The sequence below is a fragment of the Heliangelus exortis genome, chromosome 1 (assembly GCF_036169615.1).
Source record: "Heliangelus exortis chromosome 1, bHelExo1.hap1, whole genome shotgun sequence".
Classification (NCBI taxonomy): domain Eukaryota; kingdom Metazoa; phylum Chordata; class Aves; order Apodiformes; family Trochilidae; genus Heliangelus; species Heliangelus exortis.
The window spans coordinates 3,273,314-3,297,716 of NC_092422.1; the positions used below are offsets into that span (position 1 = coordinate 3,273,314).

General features: G+C 38.7%; 1 protein-coding gene across 1 annotated transcript in view; it reads left to right on the top strand.

The window, feature by feature from the left end:
* The window catches only part of ACER3 (alkaline ceramidase 3), a 63,181-nt gene that overhangs the window by 14,475 nt on the left and 24,303 nt on the right, over nucleotides 1–24,403 (top strand). The window contains exons 2-5 of the mRNA XM_071766069.1: nucleotides 9,227–9,337; nucleotides 18,012–18,064; nucleotides 21,982–22,034; nucleotides 24,184–24,265. Coding sequence (XP_071622170.1) covers nucleotides 9,227–9,337; nucleotides 18,012–18,064; nucleotides 21,982–22,034; nucleotides 24,184–24,265 — 299 coding nt within the window. The remainder of the gene's footprint in view (nucleotides 1–9,226; nucleotides 9,338–18,011; nucleotides 18,065–21,981; nucleotides 22,035–24,183; nucleotides 24,266–24,403) is intronic.

Consider the following 24,403-nt stretch of genomic DNA (forward strand, 5'->3'; position numbering starts at 1 on the left):
TCGTGGAGCTTTAAAATATGCATTTCTGTAGCATTAGCTTTCACTCATTTATTTTTAGTTTAATATACATAAGAGCAAGGTCAGCCTTAGTAGGCCTCCTGGTAGGTTTTAATTTTCTAGTGTCTTTGCCACACAGTAGCAAAGCACTTGGGAAAAGAAAAGCTTAATTATAACCTGGGGCAATTTAGAAGCAGTTCAGTCACTGCTTTTTTAAGACATGGACACCAAGGGTTGTGCATGGGAAAACACCCACACTTCCCAGGTCTGAACTGTGCTTTCTTTTCCTGTGCTTTGTTAGGAGTGGCCAGAGCTTTTTTTTTGCTTTTTTTTTTTTCCTAACTACCTTTTAATTGTTTTTTAAGAACACAAACAGAACACAGAATGGTGTAAGCTGAATAAATATATATTCAATATATATTACTATATATTTTTATGAATATAAATACATTTATATGAACAAATATATGTTGCTACAGAAATATGAGTGCACCTGGTATGATGAATGCCAAGGGAATGATTCCTGCAGCTGGAATTGAAAGTGTGTAAGGCCAGAAATCAGTTGGATAGCTTGACACAGCACATTGGATCTGCTCACAGAGGAGCCCTGGGAATAAAAATCAAATTGAGTTGTTAATAATTAATTTTTTTTTATTTTTTTTTTAAATTACCTCATCGCCCTTCCTCAAGCCAGTAAATCACTGAACTGATTCACCTCTTCAGAAAGATATCAGCAGACACTTGGATAATCTGGAGAAACTGAGGAGAGAGAGAAACAGACAGGAAGGTGGAGAAGCACTGCCCTGAACACTGAAACCTCAATACTGCCCTCAGCTTTTTTGGCCTCTTCCCAGCATTTTGCTGAGCTGGAAGCAGCTCTGGGTTGTGGCTGAGACACTTGTGGCCAGAACATGGTGTGGATGTGTCTGTGTTGGTGTTAAGCATTGAGGAGGAACCCACGTTCCTACCTCCTTTCCTTCCTTTCTCCTGATGTTTCCTTCACCTGTGTTGCTCTTGTTGGAAACTCTTCCAGGATTCATGGCTCCTTTTGGGAGATGGAGCTGCTGCCAAATAAACCTGATTTCTAATCTTCTCCTTTCATTTTTCCTTGCTTCAGTTTGTTAGGGCTGATCAGAATGCACTTCTTTAGGAATACAAATTTTTTTTTTTTTCCTTTTTTTTATGTAAATCTGTTGGATTCCACATTGCTTTCTTATACCTGGTGCCTTGGTCAAGGGGCCTTCCCCTCTCATTTCTCTGTTACAGTTTTCCTCATACTGGTGTGCCAACATCTGTTCAGAGCCAGATTAATCAGGCATCCCTTTGTAATGTACTCACTTTATCACATTTTTATCTGTTGTTTTATCTGCCTTTTAATTTTACAATTCCAGTGAACTAGATGAACTTGGTCTTTAGATTTCTAGTTTCAATTTAAATACCTTGGGAGATTTAATAGTCCCTCTAATAACCTGTTAGTTTGAAGTGTTTTGTTTTTTTTTTAATACCTATTTTTATGGTTCTTCAGAAAGCTCTCATACATAGCTTACTTCTACAGCTCAGTAATTGCTTCACTCTTTGTTTCTCTCAGTATTTTTTCCCATTTTGTCATTAGAAATAATACAAATACAATTTGTATTGTGCCTAATACAAATTGCAGCTGAACTGCTAGAGATGCAACTTCTAGTGATGTCCAGGTAAACCAAATCAAAGCTTGATTAATACTTGGAAAGGAGAATAACAGGAGGTGAGAAACAGATCTTGTTGCTTGAATATAGAGACTCGAAACACCCCTGTCCCCATTTCTTTTTTTTTTATTTTTTTTATTTTGTTTTCCTTTTAAAGGCAGAGTGGATCTTGTGCTCCAACCTGAAATAACTCTGTGTTGTGTTTCAGTGAGTAACAGGAAGTTTATATTGATCCTTCATGCACATTAGGAAGCAGGGAGTTCAGTAATTACATATTGGCAAAATTCCCGTCGGAATGACTCGATTTTCTCCCCTTGAGGTCCTTCTGAAATATCAAATGGAGACAGGAGTTTTCATTTCCTGACACTCTGAAATGCTGTTACTGGAGACTTTGAAGTGGAAGATATTAAAAGTGGTTGGTGGAAGTGAAAATCTAATTGCTATGCTGCCCTCCTGGTGATAAGCCCCAAGGAAAAACAGCACCAGATTGAAGTTAGGGGCCCAAAAAAAAGCTGATTCTGTGTAGTGTGGGGCTTCTGAACAATCATGAAATGCCTGCATTTTAAAACCTCAGTGATACAGACCTCCTCTGGGCTCTGGCTTAGTTATTAGTGAGTGATAATACATGGTATATACTGTATAGAAACTTGTTGGATTTTATTCAGATTAATTCCTCTGTTGACACTTAAAATGCTGTGATAGTTGAGCTGTGAAGTTTCTATCTTAGCAAGGAGTCCCAGATTAGCTTGGAATGAGTTTCTTACAAGAAAACACATTGGATTCCTCTCAGCCTTTAATACTCTTCAACTTCAGATTAATTTCCCAACAGCTTTTTCTTTTTTGTTTCATTTTACCTGTTTCTCCTGGGCCACCCTTTTAGCCTATTTGTTTTGCTGTTATTCTCTCTGTCTTCATCTCTGATATCTCATCCCTAGAGATTCTTCTTCATCCCAAGAGATGCATCTTTCTTTAAAAGAGAGGGGAGCTAAGGGTAGGTGGTTATGCTCTCAAATGTGCCTGAATTGCTTTGCTTTGCAATTTCTTTAAATTTGGTAAAACCTGTAATAATGAGCTGTACTTTGAGATGACTCCAGAAACAAAAGCCATGAAATAGAATTCCTTATATTTGAAAGCAGCCAGGAGGATGATTCAGGTTGGGCATGATGCCATCTGACAGGCTTTATTTTTTAAAACTATTTTTATTTTCTTCACGCAGTGATGGAAAAAGGAAAAGCTACATGAGCTGGGAAGTGCAGTGACAATGGCTCTGCAGTGCACCACATAGCCAGACAATTAAATGGATTTTTTTAGTCTCCAAATCTTATTTATTTGCCTGTTTGCCTGTTTTACTTAAAAAAGGACACTTTGACTCGACTGCAACTTTGGTATCTGGTTTGTAAAGCAGCACTTGGTTTTCTTTCTCCTCTTTTCACAGTTGTCTGTAAGGAGAGGGTGAGAGCCTGTGATGAATGTCATGTTTGTTAATCTTGATTTTAAATTAGCTTTTTAGATATAGTCAACTTTAACTGCAAAAATTCACTTCTTTGCTCCCTGAAGGTGACATCTATTTCTATTAGCAGAGTGCAAAGTCTTCAGATCTTTGACAGAGAGAAAGAAATTAATGTCTGAGAAGATCCTAGCAGTCATTCTGTGTACAAACATAGGAGAAGGGATCTCCTAACACTGTGTAAATGACATTGGTCACCTTGTCAGAAGCTCAAGTTGGTAATTTTTGATTCTTTTTTACAGTAGCAATTTGCCTCCCTCACTGAAAATGTCACCCAAGTCCCACTGATCTTCTATTCCTGATGTTTTTACATCCTACAAGTTATTTCTTTATCACCATGTGCTGTTACAACTGGAGTTGTTTCCAGCTTTACTTGTTTTATCCTTTTGACTCCTCATTCAAATTTCTTGTAGAAAAAACTTTCTAATGTAGAATTAACTGCACACTTGGGGAAATGGAAACTTTATGAAAGTAAGGTCCTTCAAATTTGTGTCCTCTACCAGGACCAAGATGTCTGTTGAACAGTAAGCAGTATATTGTGTCTCTGTTTGCCTGTAAATACTCTTTCCTCTTTAAGTTTCTATTTTTTTGTCATTGAGGTGGTCAGTCTTTGTAAAGATCTTAGTGGATTTATGATAATATGAGCAATTCTTAGGACCCAAAGATGACTCTGAATTTACATGCATTGCAGAAAAGACTTGTTGGGTTTTGCTGTTTTATTTATAGAGGAGGGTCCAGATGTGGTTTAGCACTCATACAGCTGTCCTTCCCCTAGACAGAAGCCTGTTGAAATGATGCTTTGCATAAATTTGATTTTGTTCTGGTACCATATGGCATCCTCTCAGTGAATAAAACAGGATTTTGGAACAATGGCTTGCATTAAAACCCTCTTGAAAGACTTCTATGGTACTTTGGAAGGGCAGCCACACAATCTGCACTGATCATGATTACCCTTTGCCCAGTACCATGTATCATTTCTGGGGACACAACTTGTTTTATTCCTCTGCTGGGCTGTCACATCATCTCATCTGGTTTCTGAGCTTACCAAGCTTCATCCTGAGAGCAGGTCCAGGTAGGTTGACCATTTCTGCCCATTTCTGCCCAGTGGGAAGCACTTGTAAACCTCTCCTCTTCAGTGGGAGGCATTTCTCTACCTTCTAGCCTGAACTGATACCTTTTTCTTCTTCTCTCAATAGAATCCTTTTGTCCAAGTAGCTCCCTTTCATCTTGGGCACTGATGTATTTTCAGAGCAGAGTTTTAGTCCATCCTTGCTTAGGGCTTGCTAGGTGAGCTTAAGCAATTTTGGTCCCTTCTGTTGCTGTAAGCTCCTATTCATCCCTCAGATGGGACTGAACTTTATCTGCTTCTGATGTGCTTTCTCTTTTTATTATTGATAAGAAGAGAACAGCGCATTCTGCTGTTGGTTTGGACATTATATTTTCCCTGCTTCTCTTGGAAATAAATTTAGGGGCTTTGGTGTCTACAGTGATGACTGAGGATCAGTCACCAGGTGATCTTAATTCACTTTTTTCCCTTTTCAAATAGATTAATCATACTTTTAGAACAAGGATTCACATTCACATTAAAAGGGATGTTCTGGTCCCTCATATTTAATCCCATTCCTCTCATTTTACTCATTTCTGCCTCTGATCATCTGGTCCTCCTTTCTTTGGCAGGCATGTTGAAGATAAAATGCTGAGAAGCAGTCTTTGGTCACTAATGAAAAATGAAATCACTCCCTGGTCCAGTATTCAAGGAATCCACTACCAAATATATGCATGGTCTGCAGAGTTAAACCTAAATTCACCCACGTGCAATAATCTCATTTTTATATAATATATTTCTACAGGCATAACCATTAATTTCTTCTTTAATTATACTGCATACCTTCTGCCTTGTGGCTTAGTTGCAAATTCTTCAGTCTCTGCTTTTCCCAAGGACATCTACATTAATTTTTTCCTTTCATTTAAAGAAAAAAAATCTGGTGAAAAAGAGAGAGTTTAGGTTTATTGACAATTTTAACTTTTTTTTTTCCATTTGCAACTTCCATATCTCTTTCCCTCAAAATTTGTTTCCCATCCTTGTTTCTTAATTGTCTTTAGACTTATGGGTCTGAGTTGTGTCATCTTTTTCTTCTTTGGTTTTGTTTGCTAATCTCTGTGCATATCACACTGCCATTTTTTTAATGGAATTAGTAAAAAATTCCCTTTTAATGAACTTATAAGCTACTCTTTGTGAAGATAATCCTGTAAAGAATAGCTAGATTTTTAGGAAACATGCAATTTTAGGGACCTTGGGTTTGAAAGAGGCCTTGAAGTTTTTCTTCTTGAAAGAAGTAATTTTGCTAGCAGCATGCCAGAGGGCTTCATTGTTCCCCCACCCCCATTTCCCTTTTTAAAATATGTGCACAACTTTCAATAATAAGTATGTTTTGCAGACAGGCTTGTCTATACCCTGTGCTAAATGTTCTGTATAATGAGGGCCAAAAAGTGCAGAGAAGGAGTGGCAGGAATTTACAGCTAGATTAGGCCTATGGTATTTCCTCTCTCACCAAGATGGTCCTAGATTAAGTGCATGTGAATGTTCAGTTATTTAACAGAGTTACAACTTCACAGGAAGTGCTGAAACCTTCCCCTTCCTACAGAATAATCTCTTTTCTGCATTCTTACATCCATCTGAAGTTTGTTATCCTACTGCAACTCTTCTCAAGCCTTCCTAGTTTGGGGTAAACACTGTGGTATCTCTTTTGTTCAGCATTTTCATATTTGAATTTTTGCCAGGTTGGGCCAGTTTCATAACAAAGTGACTTTGAGCAGTGACACTTCTATAACATCTAATAATTTCTCTAGAAAATGGGCATAGTTGAGAGCTGCTTTTGGAAAGCAGAAGGCTCAATATCCAGACTACATAGCCTTTGCTCTGCTTTTTGAGACTGGCTGTCATCTTGACATGATTTGTGGGAGGATGTGGTAATGGTCAGTGGACCACACAATGCTGAGTTTTAGTGGATTCCTTCCAAATTTAGTCTACCCTGAAAGGGAATCACTGCCCCTTGCAGCACTGTGGGAATGTGGTAAAAGGTTAATGATTCCCTGAGGGGTTCAAGCATGAAAAAAGCCTTTTATATTGTACAAGTTTGTATCATCTTTGCAGAGCTGTTTTGATTTCTGTTGAGCTTCTTTTACATGGAGGAACTTCACTACAGAATCACAGAATCATAGAATTGGCTGGGTTGGAAGGGAGCTCAGAGCTCCTCAAGTCCTACCCTTGCTCCATTCCCCCCGTGGTTCCCAGCCCATGGCACTCAGTGCCACATCCAGGCTCTTTTGAAATCTCTCCAGGGATGGAGAATCCACCCCTTCCCTGGGCAGCCCATTCCAATGCCTGATCATCTTCTCCATCAAGAAATTCTTTCTAATGTCCAACCTAAACCTCCCCTGGCACAACTTGAGACCATGGCCTCTTGTCTTGCTGAGAGTTGCCTGGGAAAAGAGCCCAACCCCCCCCTGGCTCCAACCTCCTTTCAGGGACTTGGAGAGAGTGATGAGGTCTCCCCTGAGCCTCCTCTTCTCCAGCCTCAACACCCCCAGCTCCCTCAGCCTCTCCTCACAGCATTTCTGCTGGATCCCTTCACCAGCCCAGTTGCCTCCTTTGGACCTGCTCCAGCACCTCAATCTCCTTCCTGAGCTGAGGGGCCCAGAACTGGACACAGGACTCAAGCTGTGGCCTCACCAGAGCTGAGCACAGGGGCAGAATCCCTTCCCTGGACCTGCTGGCCACGCTGTTCCTGAGCCAGCCCAGGATGCCATTGGCCTTCTTGGCCACCTGGGCACACTGCTGCCTCCTCTTCAGCTTCCTGTCAGTCCAGACTCCCAGGTCCCTCTCTGTCTGGCTGCTCTCCAACCATTCTGTCCCCAGCCTGTAGCACTGCATGGGGTTGTGATCTTGAAGAGTAAGATCTCTGGCATATCTCTGGTTTGCTTCTTCTAACTTGGTGAAAATTCATGACTGTGCAGAAGGTGATGTTAAATCAATAGGAAACTGATATAAAGAAAGTCTGATGAAGAGATGTGGCTTTGATCTGCTCAAGAAGACTGACTCAAACTGAGCTTTGAATCTACCTTGTGTGAATTTAGAAGATCTAACTTCTCAAAGCTAACTTCTGCTTCATGTCTCCTGAAATAACCATTTTTCCATTTGGGTTTAAATTTTCTGTAAACCTCTGCAGTATGGATTTTTGTTACCTAAGGTGCTGTACTAGTTTGGGATGGGATGGTCACAGTGTGGTAGTTTTCACTTGATTCTCTAAGATGGATCTTGGGTTCTTCTTTACTTTGAGGGGATTCTGCACTGTGAGAGTGGTGAAACACTAGAACAGGTTGCCCAGAGAAGCTGTGGCTGCCCCATCCCTGGAAATGTCTCAGCCCAGGTTGGATGGGGCTTGGAGCAACCTGGGCTGTGGGAGGGGTCCCTGCCCATGCTGGGGGTTGGAACTGGAGGAGCTTTAAAGTCCCTTCCAACCCAAACCAGTCTGAGATTATTTTATAAGGAGGACTCCTGAAAAAATAAGTGCATGAATGATGGGAGTGATGCAGACATGGTCTGTTCCCTCTTGTTCTTCATTTCAGAAAATGGAACTCTTCTGAAATTTTTTGCTGAATAAGAAAGGCAGAAAAAGGTTTGGGGTTTTTTTTCCTCTATAGCCTCATAGATTTTAGTCTTCATTGAGATATTTGGAAGTTTCAGTTTTATATGCATTTAACTGATGACATGTGAAAGTGTGCAGTTGAATTTATGTAAACAACATTCTGTCTTTTTTAAGAGATTTTTCCCTTTTTTCCCAAATTGCTTGCCATTTCATTCCCATTACATAAGGTTTAGTCTCAAGATCTTGTTTTGTTGTTAGACTGAAAAGCTGAATCTGCAGCCCTTCTGCTGAGAAATTGCCTTAGGCTTCTGTTTCATTTTCACAGGGCAGGAGAGTTGGTAAAACCCATCTAAATCAAGTTAGAAGAGTAGTCTTAAAGAAAATTAAAAAAAAAAAAAAAAAAAAGATGCCTTCATAGGAAGGCTGGATGGGGCTTTGAGCAATCTGGTGTAGTGGGAGCTTTCCCTGCCCATGGCAGGGGGTTGGAACTAGGTGATCTTTAAGGTCCATTCCAACCAAAACCAGTTTGAGATTCTATGTTTTATGCTCAGTGCTGGGAGAGCCATTTGCCCCCTCTGATTTCCACACCCTCTGTCATTTTTTTACCTTGCATTCCAGCTTCAACAGGAGGGATGGAGAGCCATGGTACCTTGTTGAAGCTCAGACTCTTGGTGACCTTTGGCAGCAGCTTGTCCTGGTGATGTGTAGTGGCTTCTGACTTGTTGCTGCTCCCTATCATGCCCTCTTAGGGTGTTTGGTGTTACAGGGGGATCTGTGATGCAGCAGCATCCAGCTTGTTCTGCATGTGTGAAGTCACTGGAGCAGGAAGAGCAAAGATTCCTCTGCTTTCATTTTGAGGACAAGTCACTCACTGACCTTAAAGGATCTGTAGAGAGTGTGGAGGACAGAGTTCCAAGAATAGCTTTAAAAAAATAAAAATTTAAAACAAACAAACAAACAAAAAGCTCTTTTTAAATATCAGGCTTGAACTCTTTTGGACTTGTATCTTCTTAAAGAATCAGGTTTTTTAATTCATGAGCTGTGCACTCAAGGTAAACTGATTTCCTTATTTAAACTTTGCCAAGGAAGTAAGCATCATCTCAACCAAAGGTTTTAGTTATATGGATAGAAATAAATTACTAATTTATGTTTTTAAAAAAAAGGAAAAAGATGAGTTAAAATATTTTTAGCCTTTAAGTAGTTAACCATGTTTTACCAAAATTGGGCTTTGTGTTAGGTGTGAAAGCAGAAGACAGCTTCTGAAAAAATGAAATTTTCTGGATGAAAACTGTTCAACGTGCCTTTAACAAATGAATTAATAACAATTTCTTTATTTAAAGTGCATACTACTCAATTCTTAACCTCTGCTTTTGCTTTCTGTCCCCCAGGGAACACACTGAGTAACCTGATTTTCATTCTACCTCCAATCTATGGTGCGATTCAGACCTACAAAGATGGCCTTGAAAAACGATATTTAGCAGCTTACTTGTGTCTGACAGGTATGTGGAAAACTTAATTTGCTCTTTCATTATCAAGAAAGCTCAGATGTGCACTGAACAATATCCAGATATTAATAAAACAAGGAGTTAAATCCAAATATTATGTTTGGGAAGCATAAACCTCAACTTGTTATACTTGTTAATGTTTACAGAAAACTGGTGTTTTTTTGATGAATGTGAAGTTGGAATTCACTGAATAGCATTATGAGATTTTACAGTGATCTTTTTCTGGCTTTGAAACCTGCTCAGTGCATCCTAGCTTACTGTATCCTTTCATGATGATTTACAGAAGACACCTTGTATGCCCTATTTCCAAACAGTTTCACACTATATGAATTTTTTGGTGACATTTGTTTGGAACAGTAGTACAAGAAATTTCCAAGATCTTGAAGGAACTGGAAAAGGATTCTTTTGTGAGTTGGAATTTGCTTTCATTCCTCTTTTGGCCTGTATCACCCAATGACCTAACTGCCACCTTATCTGGGAAGTTTAGCAAGGAGGGAAGCACAACATGATGTTCATGTAGAAGGGAACTTTAGGACAACCTGTTTTTTCTAAAATGGCAAAGTCCAGAAGAGAACTACCTTTAAAACATCAGTTATGGAATTAGAAGACCTCTTCCTTAAGAGAAGAGCTGGTTCAGACTTGGCAATTGGGTCTTGAAGTAGATTTTAGAGACTTTCTGTGTTTCACAGGGTTTCTATGTTTCCTATGGCAGCTCTCTCTGTAGAGTCAGTCTTTCCCAGTGTTCTCAGTGGAAGGGGATTGATTGTAAATGTTCTTTTTAAATACTAGTATGGTTAGATAAACTGTCAAAAATCACATATCCATATGCTAACTGTACTCTTGATGCCAATTAAATAAGTACAACTTCATGGTTTTTCAGTTACTTCAGCTTCCCTGATCCATGTGAAAAACAACCAGCAACAATGCACAGCTTTGGATGTTGTCTAAATAATTTCCAGATAGCCATTTGTAGGCTTTTTATGGGCTTGAGTAATTTACCATTTTTGTCTCAGTATAAAATAGTTTGGTAGGAAGAAGGTCAGAGTTTCCTTTTAAAAAGACAGTGAAAGTAACAGTGTATGTATGTTTTGAAGTTGACTCTCTTGAATGGAAGTACCTATAATGCCATTCTTTCTAAACAAAAAGGAAGAACAACAACAAAAAGTAAAACTGTGTTTAAGATTGTCATCACTTGAAGTTGTGACTGCCTCTGTGGGTGACACTTCATGGTCAGAGTATGCCACTAGATGACCAGAATATCAGAAAGTCCCACCAAGACTGCCCTGAGTGGACATCTCCCAAATACTGATTAATGTTTTTTTTTAAAGTAAAAATTCTTTCTTTGATCACAATAAATACCATGGTCTTCAGTTCTATCCTGTTCTTGGTGCTGATGAAGGGGAACTCAGCCAGTATTTTTGACAGGAGTACTGGAGAGCAGTCCCAGGTTCCAGCTGGGTTCTGCTCATCTGGACTGGGGTGCCTTTAACTCTGTCTGAAGTGATAAATACTTGCACAGCTTCATTTTAATCTTATATGCTGGAACCTAACAGGAAACATCTCTCCCAGAAGCATTTATCTTCTGTTTTGCCTGTGCTTTGGTATTTGTAATGATGGATTATTCTGCTACAGTTGAAAGGTGTGAAGGAATATAGAAAGCTTTACAGTTTTTCAGAAAAAAACAGGAACAAGATGGTCTGGAATCACAAACCTCTTAACATGAGTTCAACTACAGGCTAAAAAAACAAATGAGAAGATAAACAGAATTTTAAACATAGTTGAAATGTGCCAGGAATGGTGCCATTCTTTCTGTCTATGTGACTGAATTAGAAGCATAATGAAGTAGAGATAAAGGTACAGAAATTTCTTTTTGTAAGAAAGAACCAGAGAGAATTCTTTCCCTTGCAGTAATTTTATTTAACAGATTTCATGCTACCTACTTAATTTGGAACAAACAAGAAGAGACAGAACCTGTAAAGAGAGAGTGAATTTAACATAGACTTCTGATCTCACTTCAGGAACCATGCTTGATTAAAAACCATACAGCAGAGCTCCTAGCTAGTACTGTCTAAGGACTGTTTTGTTAAAGTAGAAATTCTTTAACAATTTTGCTATGAAGATGGGGGTGGAAGGAAGGGCACTTTGTTAGGTTATAAAACATCTGAATCATTACTGCTACTTCACAAGAAGTAAAAGACAGCTGTCAAAGGGACCTTAAAATTAAATCTCTTAGCATTTAAGAACATAAGAAGTGTTGTTTCTAGACATTGTTTTGATTCAAATCAGCTGTTTCTTTTGCATGCTTCCAGACATTTAGCTGATTGTCACTTCCTTTGTGTTTTACCAAAGTGCTTCACTTTTTATACCCCACAATTTCTGTTGTTGACATTTATTCCCCCTTTGAACCAAGAGCATTTTGAATTAAGGAAGCACTGTTCCTTTCACATACATGCTAAGATCCAAAGTTGGCAGGACAAAAAGGGGGCTTTCTAACTAACAGTTTAAATAAATTTCCTTGTTCATGGTGATGCTGAGACCGAGTTGCACTTTACAGCAAGTTCTTTGAGATACTGCACACTGTTCTCAGCCCTTATTTCTGCTGCCTTTCAGCTCAAAAAGCATGTTGTCAATTAACTCAATAGGAACTGGATAGGATTTTTAGGCTTTAGGGAACTGTTTAATAGGCCTATAAATTATGTAGAATAATCCTAAGAAATTACTTTAGGATGTTGCTTCTCATGAAGTTGGTGGGACAAATCATCAGACTGTCAGTAATTTAAGGAAGAAACAGTTGGTTTTAGATGGTTCCTTGTGATGCTGTACTGTTGTGTCAGGTTCTACCATATGTCATTTCCTCATGCTTCCTGCAAATTATTGATTTTCTAGAATGATAAAGAATAAATAAAAGATAAAAGTCCCGATAAAAGAAAAAAAATAGTTTTGAACCCAAGAAAAGAAAAAACAGAATCAGTGGAGGTATGTACTTTATTAGATGTTTTACATGAAATTTGGAAGGATTGTTCTGTTTTCTGTTCCCTTGGCTTAATAGGGCTCAATCATTCAAACTGAGCCAAAGGGGAGAGAGGAAAAAAAAAAAGGATGGAAAAAGTTTTCAGTGTTAGTTATAGCCATAGGAACTTGTAAATAACTAAACTTCATTTTCAGTGAAAGCCTGAGTCTGTAAAAATAATTCCTAGAAGCCCTTCAGTCAAAGTTAATTCCTTTATTCTTGCCTAAGAGCCAGAGGAACATTCCTGAGTGCTGAAGCTCACTAACATGGAGCAGCCTGTGTCTGTCTTAGCCTCCAGACCAAGGTGACTGCATACAAATTCCCTGCTGGACAAGGGCCCTGGAGTCTTCTGGCTGCTGGGCTGTGCCAGGGAGCAGCTCATGGAAAGTACTATTTGGACCAGGACAGATTCACCCACAGACTATTCTAACAATTCACTAGCACAGACAGTTGCATTTTAGTGTCTGGGAATGGAGTTCACTTGTAGGGCTGTATCCCTGGAGTTACCAAGGTCTCTCCTGTCTCTTGTGCTGTGGGGAGAAAGCAGTACAAAGCAAAATAATGCAGTAAGAATTGTTCATTTAATTCTGCTTCATCATTTTGGTCCATTCTTTGGCTGTTTACAATGCAGGATGTTGCTGTTCATCTTTAGTTCATAGAATGGTTTGGGTTAGAAGGGACCTTACAGATCATATAGTTCCATGTGCAGGGACACCTCCCACTGGACCAGGATGCTCCAAGCCCCATCCAACCTGGCCTTCAAGACTTCCAGGGAGGAGGCATTCCCAGCTTCCCTGGACAACCTGCTCCAGTGTCTCACCACCAAAGAATTTCTTCCTAAAATCTAGCCTAAAATTCTAGCCTAAAATTCTTCCTAAAATCCACCTCCTTCCATTCAAAGCCATTACCAGTTCTACCACTGTAAGAAACAACAGGTGTCAATCAGCTCCAGAATCAAACATCTGAACCATGTGCAGAGGGCTCTGTCCTCCCACATTTGGCTCAACCTAAAACCTTACTATATCTGGACAGATGAATTACTCTTTATAATGTCATTCTTTTTAGTGGAAGCCTTAACACCTAGTTCACATATAGTTACCCAGAAAAAGTGTGTGAATCTGGAGCATCTTTCCTTCAAAATGTATTCCTGCAGGGTTTCTACAGTTTGAATTCAAGTCACATCTATGAAATCCTAATGAATGGCTTTTCTATAAAAGCCTTAGGCTTCTGAAAACAATTTTGAAAGCTGATGGATAGTCTTCTATCTAAATGAATTATCACTGATTATGTTATACTCTGATTCTTACTAAAACTATTAAAAAATTCATAGGGGATGTTGGTATCCTTCTAGGGTTCAAATCCAGAGAGCTTACATCATTCATATGTGGAGCTGGATCTCATGTATAGTATTAGATTATTTCTAGCAGGGATATTGCCTTGAAGTCTTTTACAGTGCTGAAGCACACTGAAATAACTGTGTCACTTGAGAAGTTCATTGATGTAAAAATGTGGAGTGACAGTGGTATCTGTGAGAAGTGGGTACAGTAGCTAGAGAGGAAATAGCATTACTTCAGATGGTGTTCAAATTTCCCAACCTGTACACAGCTTTCAGTGAGTTAAGCTCCATCCCAAAAGGAAACACCTAAAATGAAAACTGTAACTACTGCTTACAAGATAAGGAGCAAATCTGTGGCTCAGTTTGTTAGTGGCTGTGTGGGAGATTTGCTTCTCTGGATTATGTTTCTGTGCTGGAACTGCAAGGATTGTGTTCACAAGTACAGAGCTGGCAGAATGCCTCCTTGCAGCAATGGTTTGGAGAAGGAAATATTCTGTGGAAGTGTCTTGATTCTGAAGTTACATGTTGAGGGGTATAGCTAAAGACAGCTGCATTCCAGCAGAACTGCAGGTGGAAGCTACTTGTGAAGATGTTTGAGCTTAAAAATTAATCCAGTGTTTACTGGAGACAAACACACATCAAGCCCCTTCTGATTTTGCAAGTTATGCTTCAAGTGTGCCAGAAAGGTCAAGTGTTCTGGGTAGAGCAGTTGAAATAAAGATTTCCTTGGGATGCTTGACATGTGATAGATGTTTTGTTTTTTTGACTCTTTAGTGTTTTCAGCACCAAACACTAACCCTACACTAAGCCAGGAGACAGCAGCTCTGACAAGCACAGCTCTTGGCCCAGTGAGAGCAGTGTTAACCATTAGTTCCCTTCTGCTGAAGCTCATCAGTTACCCATTCTCCAGCTGCTGTAGTTCACTTCATCATCTCTTAATGCAATTTCCTTCTTTCTTCTTTTTTTGTATGGGTTCATGAAGCTTTTTGCAGTTTTGTGTTGAGATATAACATATGCCTAACATAGCAAATCAGAAGATTGTTTCTCAGCTCATTCAATGTCTAGATGCAAAATATTTTAAGTTCCCCCTCTGCAAACCTACCTTTTTAAGTTATCCTCCCACAATAAACAGATATAAATGGGATATATAAAGATCTGTAGTTTTGAGCTTCAGTCTTCATTTAAACTATCTCTACAAAAAGATGCAACTGTGCATAGTAACCAAAACAACATTTAAGAAAATGTTGTCTGTGCAGTCTTGAGAGGGAGTGTGTCACCTGATGAATAATTTAGTGACTCCATCCTGGCTTTCTTGCTGACTGCACTTCAATACCAGACAGACTTGACTGTGTTCATCAGTTCTGTCAAGCTTGCAGCAAGCAGTCTCCCAGCCATTTCCAGGAGAGGTTTTTATTTTAGGAAGGACCATTTAATGAGTGCCTGTAAACATTTCTTGTTTCAGATAACTGTCTTATTGCTACACAACACAGCTAAAGCATCCTTCTTCAATGCATTGTAAAATTTCATAATCAAAGAAAGTGTGATCATTACACAGAAGCAAGAGCATTTTGGCTTGGTTTGGTTTAATTTGTTTTAGAATGAATTGTAGTAAAGGGATTAATGACCTGAAACACTAATATCTGCAGCAGTCTTAATTTTTCCAGAAGCTGGAAAGGAAAAATCACAGAATCACAGAGTGGCTGAGGTTGGAAGGGAGCTTAGAGATCTCCTACTCCAATATCCCTGCCATGGGCAGGGACACCTCTCATCCAGACAAGGTTGCCCAAGGCCTCATCCAACCTGATCTTGAAAGCCTTCAGGGAGGGGAAATCCCCAACTTCTCTGGGCAATCTGTTCCAGCTTCTCACCACCCTCATACTGAAGAACTTCTTCCTAAGATCCAGTCTAAATTTATTCTCCTTCAATTTAAATTCATTTCCCCTTGTCCTGTCACTGGACACACTAATGCAAAGTCCCTCTCCAGCCTTCCTGTAGGTTCCCTTCAGGTGATGGAAGGAGCTCTAAGGTCCCCCTGGAGTCTTCTTCAGGCTGAACAATCCCAGGTCCCTCAGCCTCTCCTCATAGCAGCCCCTGGATAATCTCTGTGGCCCTCTGGCAGCAATATCTGCTTCCAGTCATATAGAATCATAGAATTGGCTGGGTTGGAAGGGACCTCAGAGCTCATCAAGTCCAACCCTTGATCCACTCCCCCCGTGGTTCCCAGCCCATGGCACTCAGTGCCACATCCAGGCTCTTTTGAAAGAGCTCCAGGGATGGAGAATCCACCCCTTCCCTGGGCAGCCCATTCCAATGCCTGATCACCCTCTCCATCAAGAAATTCTTTCTAATGTCCAACCTAAACCTCCCCTGGCACAACTTGAGACCATGGCCTCTTGTCTTGCTGAGAGTTGCCTGGGAAAAGAACCCAACCCCCCCCTGGCTCCAACCTCCTTTCAGGGAGTTGGAGAGAGTGATGAGGTCTCCCCTGAGCCTCCTCTTCTCCAGCCTCAACACCCCCAGCTCCCTCAGCCTCTCCTGATAGGATCTGTGCTCAAGAGGAGCTTGATAGGAGGAAAGGGAGAAGTTCAGTAGTTGATTGTTGAGATTTATTAACCTCAATAACGTTAACCACCCCCAACATCCCCCAAAAAAACCCAACCCAAAAAACCTTACCCCAAAACAACAACAAAAGCACCCTAACAACACATTTTGTTTAATTTAAAATCAGGTGAAATTTCTTATGCAATGATTCTGCCCCTGTCTGAAAATTCCACTTGTAACAGATTGTAAGTTTGAATGAAGATTCAGGAATCACTGTGACAGCCAGGAAAGTGGCTTAATGATGTTAATATAATGTTAATTGTGATGTGTTTTAATGATGATTGACATGTTGAGGGGGTTTGTCTACAGTATGAACAGTAAATATAATATTTCCTGTGTACATAGAAAAATGACCCTGAGAATTTCTCATTAAGAACTCAATAAAGATGAAAGCCACTTGTTGGTTATTGTTTGGAAAGATTCTTCAGAAGCAAGAAAATTTAGTCAAAACGTACCAAAGCACCTGCAAGTGTTTATATTCTTGTAGACAGCCATGCTTCATTTTCCCAGAGAATTAATTATGTGAAAATATTTGGTAATCCATTTTTAAATGGAGGTGCATTACAGTCCTATGCTCAAGTTCCACAGGTAGCTAGTTCATTTCTTTGTGTACATGTAATCATCACAATTCTAGGCTGGTAAATCTAAAGCAAAATCTCCAGACACATCAATCAGCTGCCTTGGCAATCATTTGCACAATTTATAATTTATTGGCCAGGGGTCTGATCATGCCTTGGTGCAGTAGAGCTGTTGTGTGTAGAAAAGGTGCTGCCCCTGCAGCAAAGCAGAGCAGCTCTACCCATGGATCAAACCTCAAGTGCAAAGGACTTGGCTTTCTCTGAAACTGGAGTCTGAGGTAAAACATAATTTCTTGAAGGCAGACAAAACATTGCATTAATGGACTTGTTCTCACCAAATAAAAATGAGCTGGTGCTTTAATGAAAGTGTTAAACTGAGAGCAATTCCAAGTAATGAATTATGCATTAAATACTTTATCAGCTCTGCTCTAAATCTAACTTCTAAGAAACATTGTCCTTGTCGACCTGAAAAAAAACTGTTTATGGGCAAAGTATAGATCTGAAATTAATTTCAGGAGTAAATTAATGGTTTAAAAATAAAGTATATCAAATAAAAGTCATTACATAGAAGGATGAGCTTCCAAAGAGAAGGCTTGGAAATGGTGATCTCATTTCACGAAACAAATCTGTCCTGCTTGGGTTTTGTTTCCTTGTCCTGAATTTCTGAGGTCTTGTGGCAATTCATTGCTACTTAAAATTTAAATTCACTTAAAATTTAGCTTTTAAAACTGGACAGTAAATAGAAATATTATAGGTTTTCAGGAGTAGTAGCAGCTGAATTAATCTCTGTGTTATAGAATGATTAGAATAGATAAATCTTAATTACATTAACATGAAAAAAAAAAAAGAAGAAGAGAAATAGAATTATGATGACCCAGTCATTCAGAGTTCCCTCCACTCTTATCCTCACTGAGATTACACCAGTTCCTTGGACACAATGTTGAGCTGAGGGAAAGAGGACACCTACCCCAAAAAATTGTTAATTCCAGCCCATCACTGGTGACCAGAATGTAAAGTAGAAGGTTGTGGAAAACTGTGAATTTGTCCCTGAAATGTTCTGAAGTTCATGCATTTAAGTTGATGCACTTCAAAGTTTTACACGGAGACTTTTATGTTAACCATAATTTTTTTATTTGTTTTCAGCTGTGGGATTGGGATCTTGGTGCTTCCACATGACCTTGAAGTATGAAATGCAGGTGAGTATTGAGAAATAACTGTGTATCTCACTACATAGTCATATTGCCATTTCTTGACTAGATGAAAAAACCAAAAGAATAGCACAGGTCTTGTTTCATTACCTGTTTTCCACCAATAGTTATACAGGGATCTATACTTGCATCTAAAATAAGAGCTATCATCACTTGCTTACATTGGCAGAAGACACTTTATCCTTTGGGAAATCAAACTGTCTTTTTACTCAAATTGTTATTTTCACAGATGAGTTACTGCTTTTTCTTGTATCCTTTTTCTCATCTTAGGGTTTTCTCTTCTGTTTTCTATTTATCTAAATGTACCTGTAGCATTAATACTGAAGTTATTATCTTCTGAGTAGCAATAGCTGAGTCTTCTCACTCTTATTCTCAAGCTGAAGGCATTCTGTAACAAAGCACTAAAAATTTACTCCTGGTACACCCCATTTTCTGAAGACACACAAGGAATCTTGTCCTCTTGTTCTGTTTCAGATCTGAGAAGATGAAGGGAATTCACCTTTGAATCAAAGCCAGGGTACAGTTCAGAATTTAGAAACCTGCATTTAAAAATATCCTTGAAGTCTGCATTCCCACCACAGTCAGTGGAGATACAGTGAAGTCCATGGCAGTCTTTATTTGAATAATTTTATTTTATATAGGTGTTCAGTGCCATTTTAGACCCCATGAGTGTTCTATCTGCCCTTCAGGTGCCATCCCACAAATGTGTAGGTTTCTTAGACCCTCCTGTCACATCCACCAATCTTGGGTGCATGTATTGGAGGTGACAGAACATCTCAGGTGGCATCAGGCACCTGTGCTGTGACAACTGAATTGGGTCCTAGAGTTCTGCTAATCACAAGGTGACCTGGGACACTCCATATGTGTACACCAAAAGTGTCTTGAGCTTGAACTGAATTTACAATATTGAGTTTGCCTCCAAAATGCTCTGGTTTTATATCTCTGGCATTTGCTGGAGCCTCCACAGAGCACCCTGTTGCCCCACAGAATATTTGGTGCTTTTCTTGGCATTAGAAAGGGGATTTCTGGATCCATTTCACCACTCCCTCCCAAACTAAGTGTGAATTACCTATATTCTCTTCAGTGGTGAAACTTCCTTGAATCTGCCTTATAATCTCTCAACCTTCAGCTATTTCTTCCTAACTCTTTCAGTGTTTCAAATCCTCATTCTCACACTGATGTGAGGAGTCATGGAAGAAACTCACTGAGTGAGCAAGGGTACCTTGAAACCCAGATCATGAAAATGAGCCTTGCTTAAAACATTATTATGTGGGACTTTTGGGTGGCTTTTTTTTGTTTGTTTTGGTTTGGGGTTTTTTTTGGTATTTTGTTTGGTTGAGGTTTTTTTGGATTTTTTTATTTGTTTGGGGTTTTTTTGTGTGTTTGTAGAAGCTATTTTAATCCATTTTCATTTTAATAATCCATATTTTATTTTAATATTTTAATTTTAATCTTTATTGAAGCTGCTAACCATGTAGTTCTGGTGCTGCATCAGAACAATTATGGGGCCCCATGAAGTATGGGAAGTAAAGGGTGGGAGCAGAGGCAGATGAGTGGGAAGTAGGGATGTCTTGCATCATCTTTCCAAGTGGTGTAAAAGGCTTCATGTGAGACAAAGTACACTTGTTATTTGGCAGCCAAATGAAATCTGCAAGTGGCCCATAATTACTCTGATTGCTAGCTCACAAATCACCACAGAGGAAACAGTTCAACCAGTAAATAATGGGGTTTTTTGTTCACTTGCTCTCTTGTTCTGATTAAAAGTCAGCACTGATATAACTGTTAAAGAGATTTCTTTATTTTTTTTATGTGTTTCACAATCATAATACTGTAAATGGTCAATTCAGATTGGTTAATTAGAAGAAATGTGAAAACTTCTTGAAAGTTATATAGAATACTGCAGAAGCAGTTTCTTTTTCTCTTATTTTTATGGGAATCTGCTTGATTGTGCATTTCTCAAGGATCCAAATTGTTCCTTTAAACACTGAAATCAGCTCCCTGAGTTTCATTCTCTCCATGTTTCTCCATCCTTTAGACATGTTCAGACATGGAATTGACAGTATTTCTGGAAGCATTAATTCTTGTGGATACAGAAGCCATTGTCTTCTGCAAGCAGTTTCTTAACAGGATATTTTGAGAGGCTCTTTGATGTTTCAGCTCTCTCCCTGAGATGCTGCCAGCATACAAACTTAAGACTCTAATCAGCTGTCCAATTTTTTTTTTTTTAATTACTATATTGTATTTCTTGCTCTTTTTTTTTTTTCCCTTCTTTCTTCTGAGGCTTTAACTGACTTGCACCTTTAGAGCTGCATGCATTAGTCCTGCAGCTAATTCCTAGCAGACTTGGTAAAGCATATCACTGAATTTACAAATAATAACTCTTGGTATAGAGCTGAATTCAGCTGTTGCTTCTATTTTCTCTTCTTTAAGGCATCACAGCAAAGATAAAACAGTGTGTGATGGCAAGGTGCCACCTATGTGTTCCTGTTGCTTTTTTTTGTGCTGCTTACTGAATATTCAGGGATTTCCACCTTTTTGTGCAAGGTTAGTTGTGTGCTGGATCAGTTTTTGGAACTGGCTCCAAGAAGAAGCAAGACCTTCAGTGGCAGGTAGTCAGGATTGTGAAACATTTCCTGAAGTTTCTGGGACCAAAACACCAAAAAGCTGACACTAAGAATGATCCAGCTCTATTCTGTAAAGAACTAAATCACTTCCAAATTTTCAGTTAGGAAAATTCTCCCAAAACAAACAGAATCAGACTGGCTTTAGAAAAGGTTTTGTGCAAGCTGCTGCTGCTCTTTATCTCATTATTCAGAAAAAAATGGTTGTGAACTCCTTAACTACCTTGTAGCAGTAGTAGGAAGGTAATTTCTGTACAGGAATGGCCATCAACCACCTTTTGAGTGATGAAAAAGCTCAAGGTCTTGGTTGCACCCAGTTCATTTTCTTAGGAAAGATTCAAATCTGGTCTAACAATTCTAAAATGCCCAACTATTAACATTTGCTTGACATGCTAGAAATCAGAAGCAATCTTCATTGATCTATCTGTTTGCTTTTGCATTTTCATGATTTTTAGTCCCTCCTAAAAGGAGGTAAGTTTATAAATTTATGAGCAGATATTTGTTCATGTTCTTTGATGAGAAAAATTTTAGAAGAAATTGGTGCTATGGTTCTTATTTTTTTCCCTTTAATGGTAAATAAATGGCAATTTTGAGCATACCTGTTCTTAAGAAATTACTACTCTTGTGCTTACTATTTGAATTCTAGCTCCATTAAGGTATCAAATTCTGGAAGAAATAACTGTTTTTATCTGTAGCATGCCATTCTGCTATTTAAGAGAATAAAACATCAGATGGCAGTCATAGTTGGGGGGGGAAAAATTACAAGAACCCCACAAAAAAGCAACCAACCAATGAAAAAAAACCAAACCAAACCCTGTCTCTGTGAATTAAAACAATGTAAGGAATTTCCAAAATTAGGAAATCAACATGCAAGCACAAGGGACTTCCTAATGGGCTAAAGTTCTATTTTATGTTATGGAAAATATTTATTTTCAGTTTCTCTGTGAAGTTTGTATAGAAGTAATAAATGCTACTGGCTATGTTGAGCAGGCTGGAAAGGGGGGGTCTTACTCAATCTGACCTGAGAAAAGTAATTCTTATCTTTCAGGAGGCATGAACAGTAAAAATTGCCTGATACTTTGAAGGTCTGGGCTTCTTATGAAATGTAATATTCAAAAGCTTCAGAGTGATATGCTTATTAATGCAGCAAGCTTTAAGGAGCTGAATAGGATTTGACAAGTCAAGAATGATTTAAAAACTGTTCTTAAGATTTCTCTTTCCTTAATTACACAGGTGTGTGAGTTAAAAGTAGTTTTCATGTTTTGATGTCTCTGCTTTTTGTAGCTGCTGGATGAACTGCCAATGATATACAGTTGTTGTGTGTTTGTCTACTGCCTGTAAGTATTTGTTAAATGTTTTCTTTTCCCTGAATATTTATGAATTATTAACTTTGGAAACTGAGAATCTGGGAAGCCAAATCTAGTAGATAGTGAGGCTGGCACTGAAGCTGCAGCTGATTTCAGTGGGATCTCAGTTTTGCTACCAGTACAGCATTACAACTTGGCCATTAGAGCCCCAGGCTGGCATTAGTCCTAATTTTTGCTAATTTAGAAATATTTTACCAGTGTTTGTTTAGCAAGCAAAGAAAACAAAACCTCTTGTTAAAGACTTTGTGTAATATACAAGCAGAGCTCACTGCTACTTGGCACATAAACAGCAGGCATAATAAAATCAACTTCAGTAACACCTCCCAGATGATAGATCAACACTGCCATTTAATTGAGCTGTATTTCTGTGATGAGCTGTATTTCTATTGACTCCAAATGTAAATTTCAGATTTCTGGCTAAACCTGTTTTCCACTCATCTGGAAAATTAAAAGAAAAAAGATTTGATGAAAAGTTGAGCACCTATTTTATAGAGTGTCTTGGAACATGCATGACAGCTTAATGCCATGCCAAGGTGTTTTTTCTCATTTAATTTGGGGAGCTGTGTAGCACTGGCAAATGCAAAGATACTGTAATTTGGCATTTTCTTGCCTGAATTTAACATGATTTGTTCTGTCACTTGGAAATCCACATGATAAACTGACTTGCTGCAGACAAAAAAAAAAAAAAATTCTCTTTGCTTTTGAGCATATTGAATATTCAGCCCTTCAAAATGGGAAGATCTTTAGTGAAGGTTATTGGTGGCTTGCAATGGAGATGGGGCACTGTAGGACTAAAATCTAGTCCCACATCTGTGGAAATTACCCTCAGTTTATGATTCATACATTAGTATGATTTGTGCAGAGTCAGGACCAGAATCATAATGCCTCCATTAGTGGGAATATTTCCATTGTAGCTCTTTGAAATTCCTGTTACATTTATTTTATCTGACTTGAATAGGGCTGGGGAAATGAATGAGAAGTGGCTATAAAAATCTCTCTGAAAAAATAATTCTGCTTTTTTTCTTTTCCCTTCAACAGCACTGAAATCTCTTACTACATTTCTAGCTGTAGTAAGATTCTATATATGTATGGTTGGTAGTAATTAAAATGTTCTGAAGAACAAGCTAATGTTTAGTTAAGCCTTTAATAATCATTTTGGCTTTCTTGAAAGTAGGTGCAGGATCTTCACAGGACTTTCCCTTTTACATCATCCAGTCTTGCTGCCTCCCAAACTCTGGGATTACTTTGGCAAAACATTTTGCAAGTTTTTGCATTGTTCTGCCCTGTACATTTTTCCCCCAGATATTCCTGCATGTGTTTGCTTTGTTCCCTTTTATTCACCCTCAGTAGTGCCTCTTTCCAAAAATTAATAAACAAATAAAGTAGGGAACACCTAACATAGAATTGATCTGGAGAACTTCCTCCAGCCCTAATGATTTTGTGCTTCTCATAGTTAATTTTTGTTGGGGTTTTTGGATCTTTTTGCTAATGGAGATGATAGGATCTGAATTTATGTTTGTAATTCCATCACAACTGTGACTGAAGCATAGCACAGGGATTGTGAAGCCAATTTTAATTAGTTGTTTGACATACTGGGAGCAATTAGCTGGTTTTCACTTTCCACTTCTACCAGTATCCAATCTAGAAAATTTACTGCACTGGGACTGTAGTAAGGCCATAAACAATCTGCATTTTACCAACTCTCTAGAGCTCCCTGTTTTGTAAGGCAGTCCCTCTCCCACGTTGCCTCTGGCTCACAGATGTGATGTTTTTTAGCAGCTGCATTGCATTTAAAACTTATTTCTAATTTGCTATCCATTATTACCCCTTAAGCACCTTCTGAAAATGTTTCTGCTTCTCACTTTCCATTCACAGGATTATTTTTTTTTATGTCTGTGTGAGTTTATTGGGGGTTTTGCACTAGATTTTTTGACAAATCACTTATTGGTAGAAGTGTGATTTTAAAATTTTACATCTTTATTGGAGGAGCTGCAATTTCTGGAAAGGCCTGAGACTCATTTGGATCAATTTTCTCACAAGTTCTGTGACAACATACCTCAAAAAATGCATCCTTTTTATGCTGATAAATGTTACCACTCTCCTTTATGTTCTCTTCCAGGTATGAATGTTTCAAGCACAAGAATACAGTCAATTATCCACTGCTTTTCTTGTTAATAACATACAGCTTCGTAGTCAGCATAGTAAGTAACTTATTCTAATATGAGATTTTTTTACCTGTAGGTTGACAGTTTTCCTGCCAGTGAAGGAATATTATAAAGCCAGTACTGAATCCCTATCACTTCCAGTCAAGAAGGACAAATTACTCTTTTGTTGAGGAA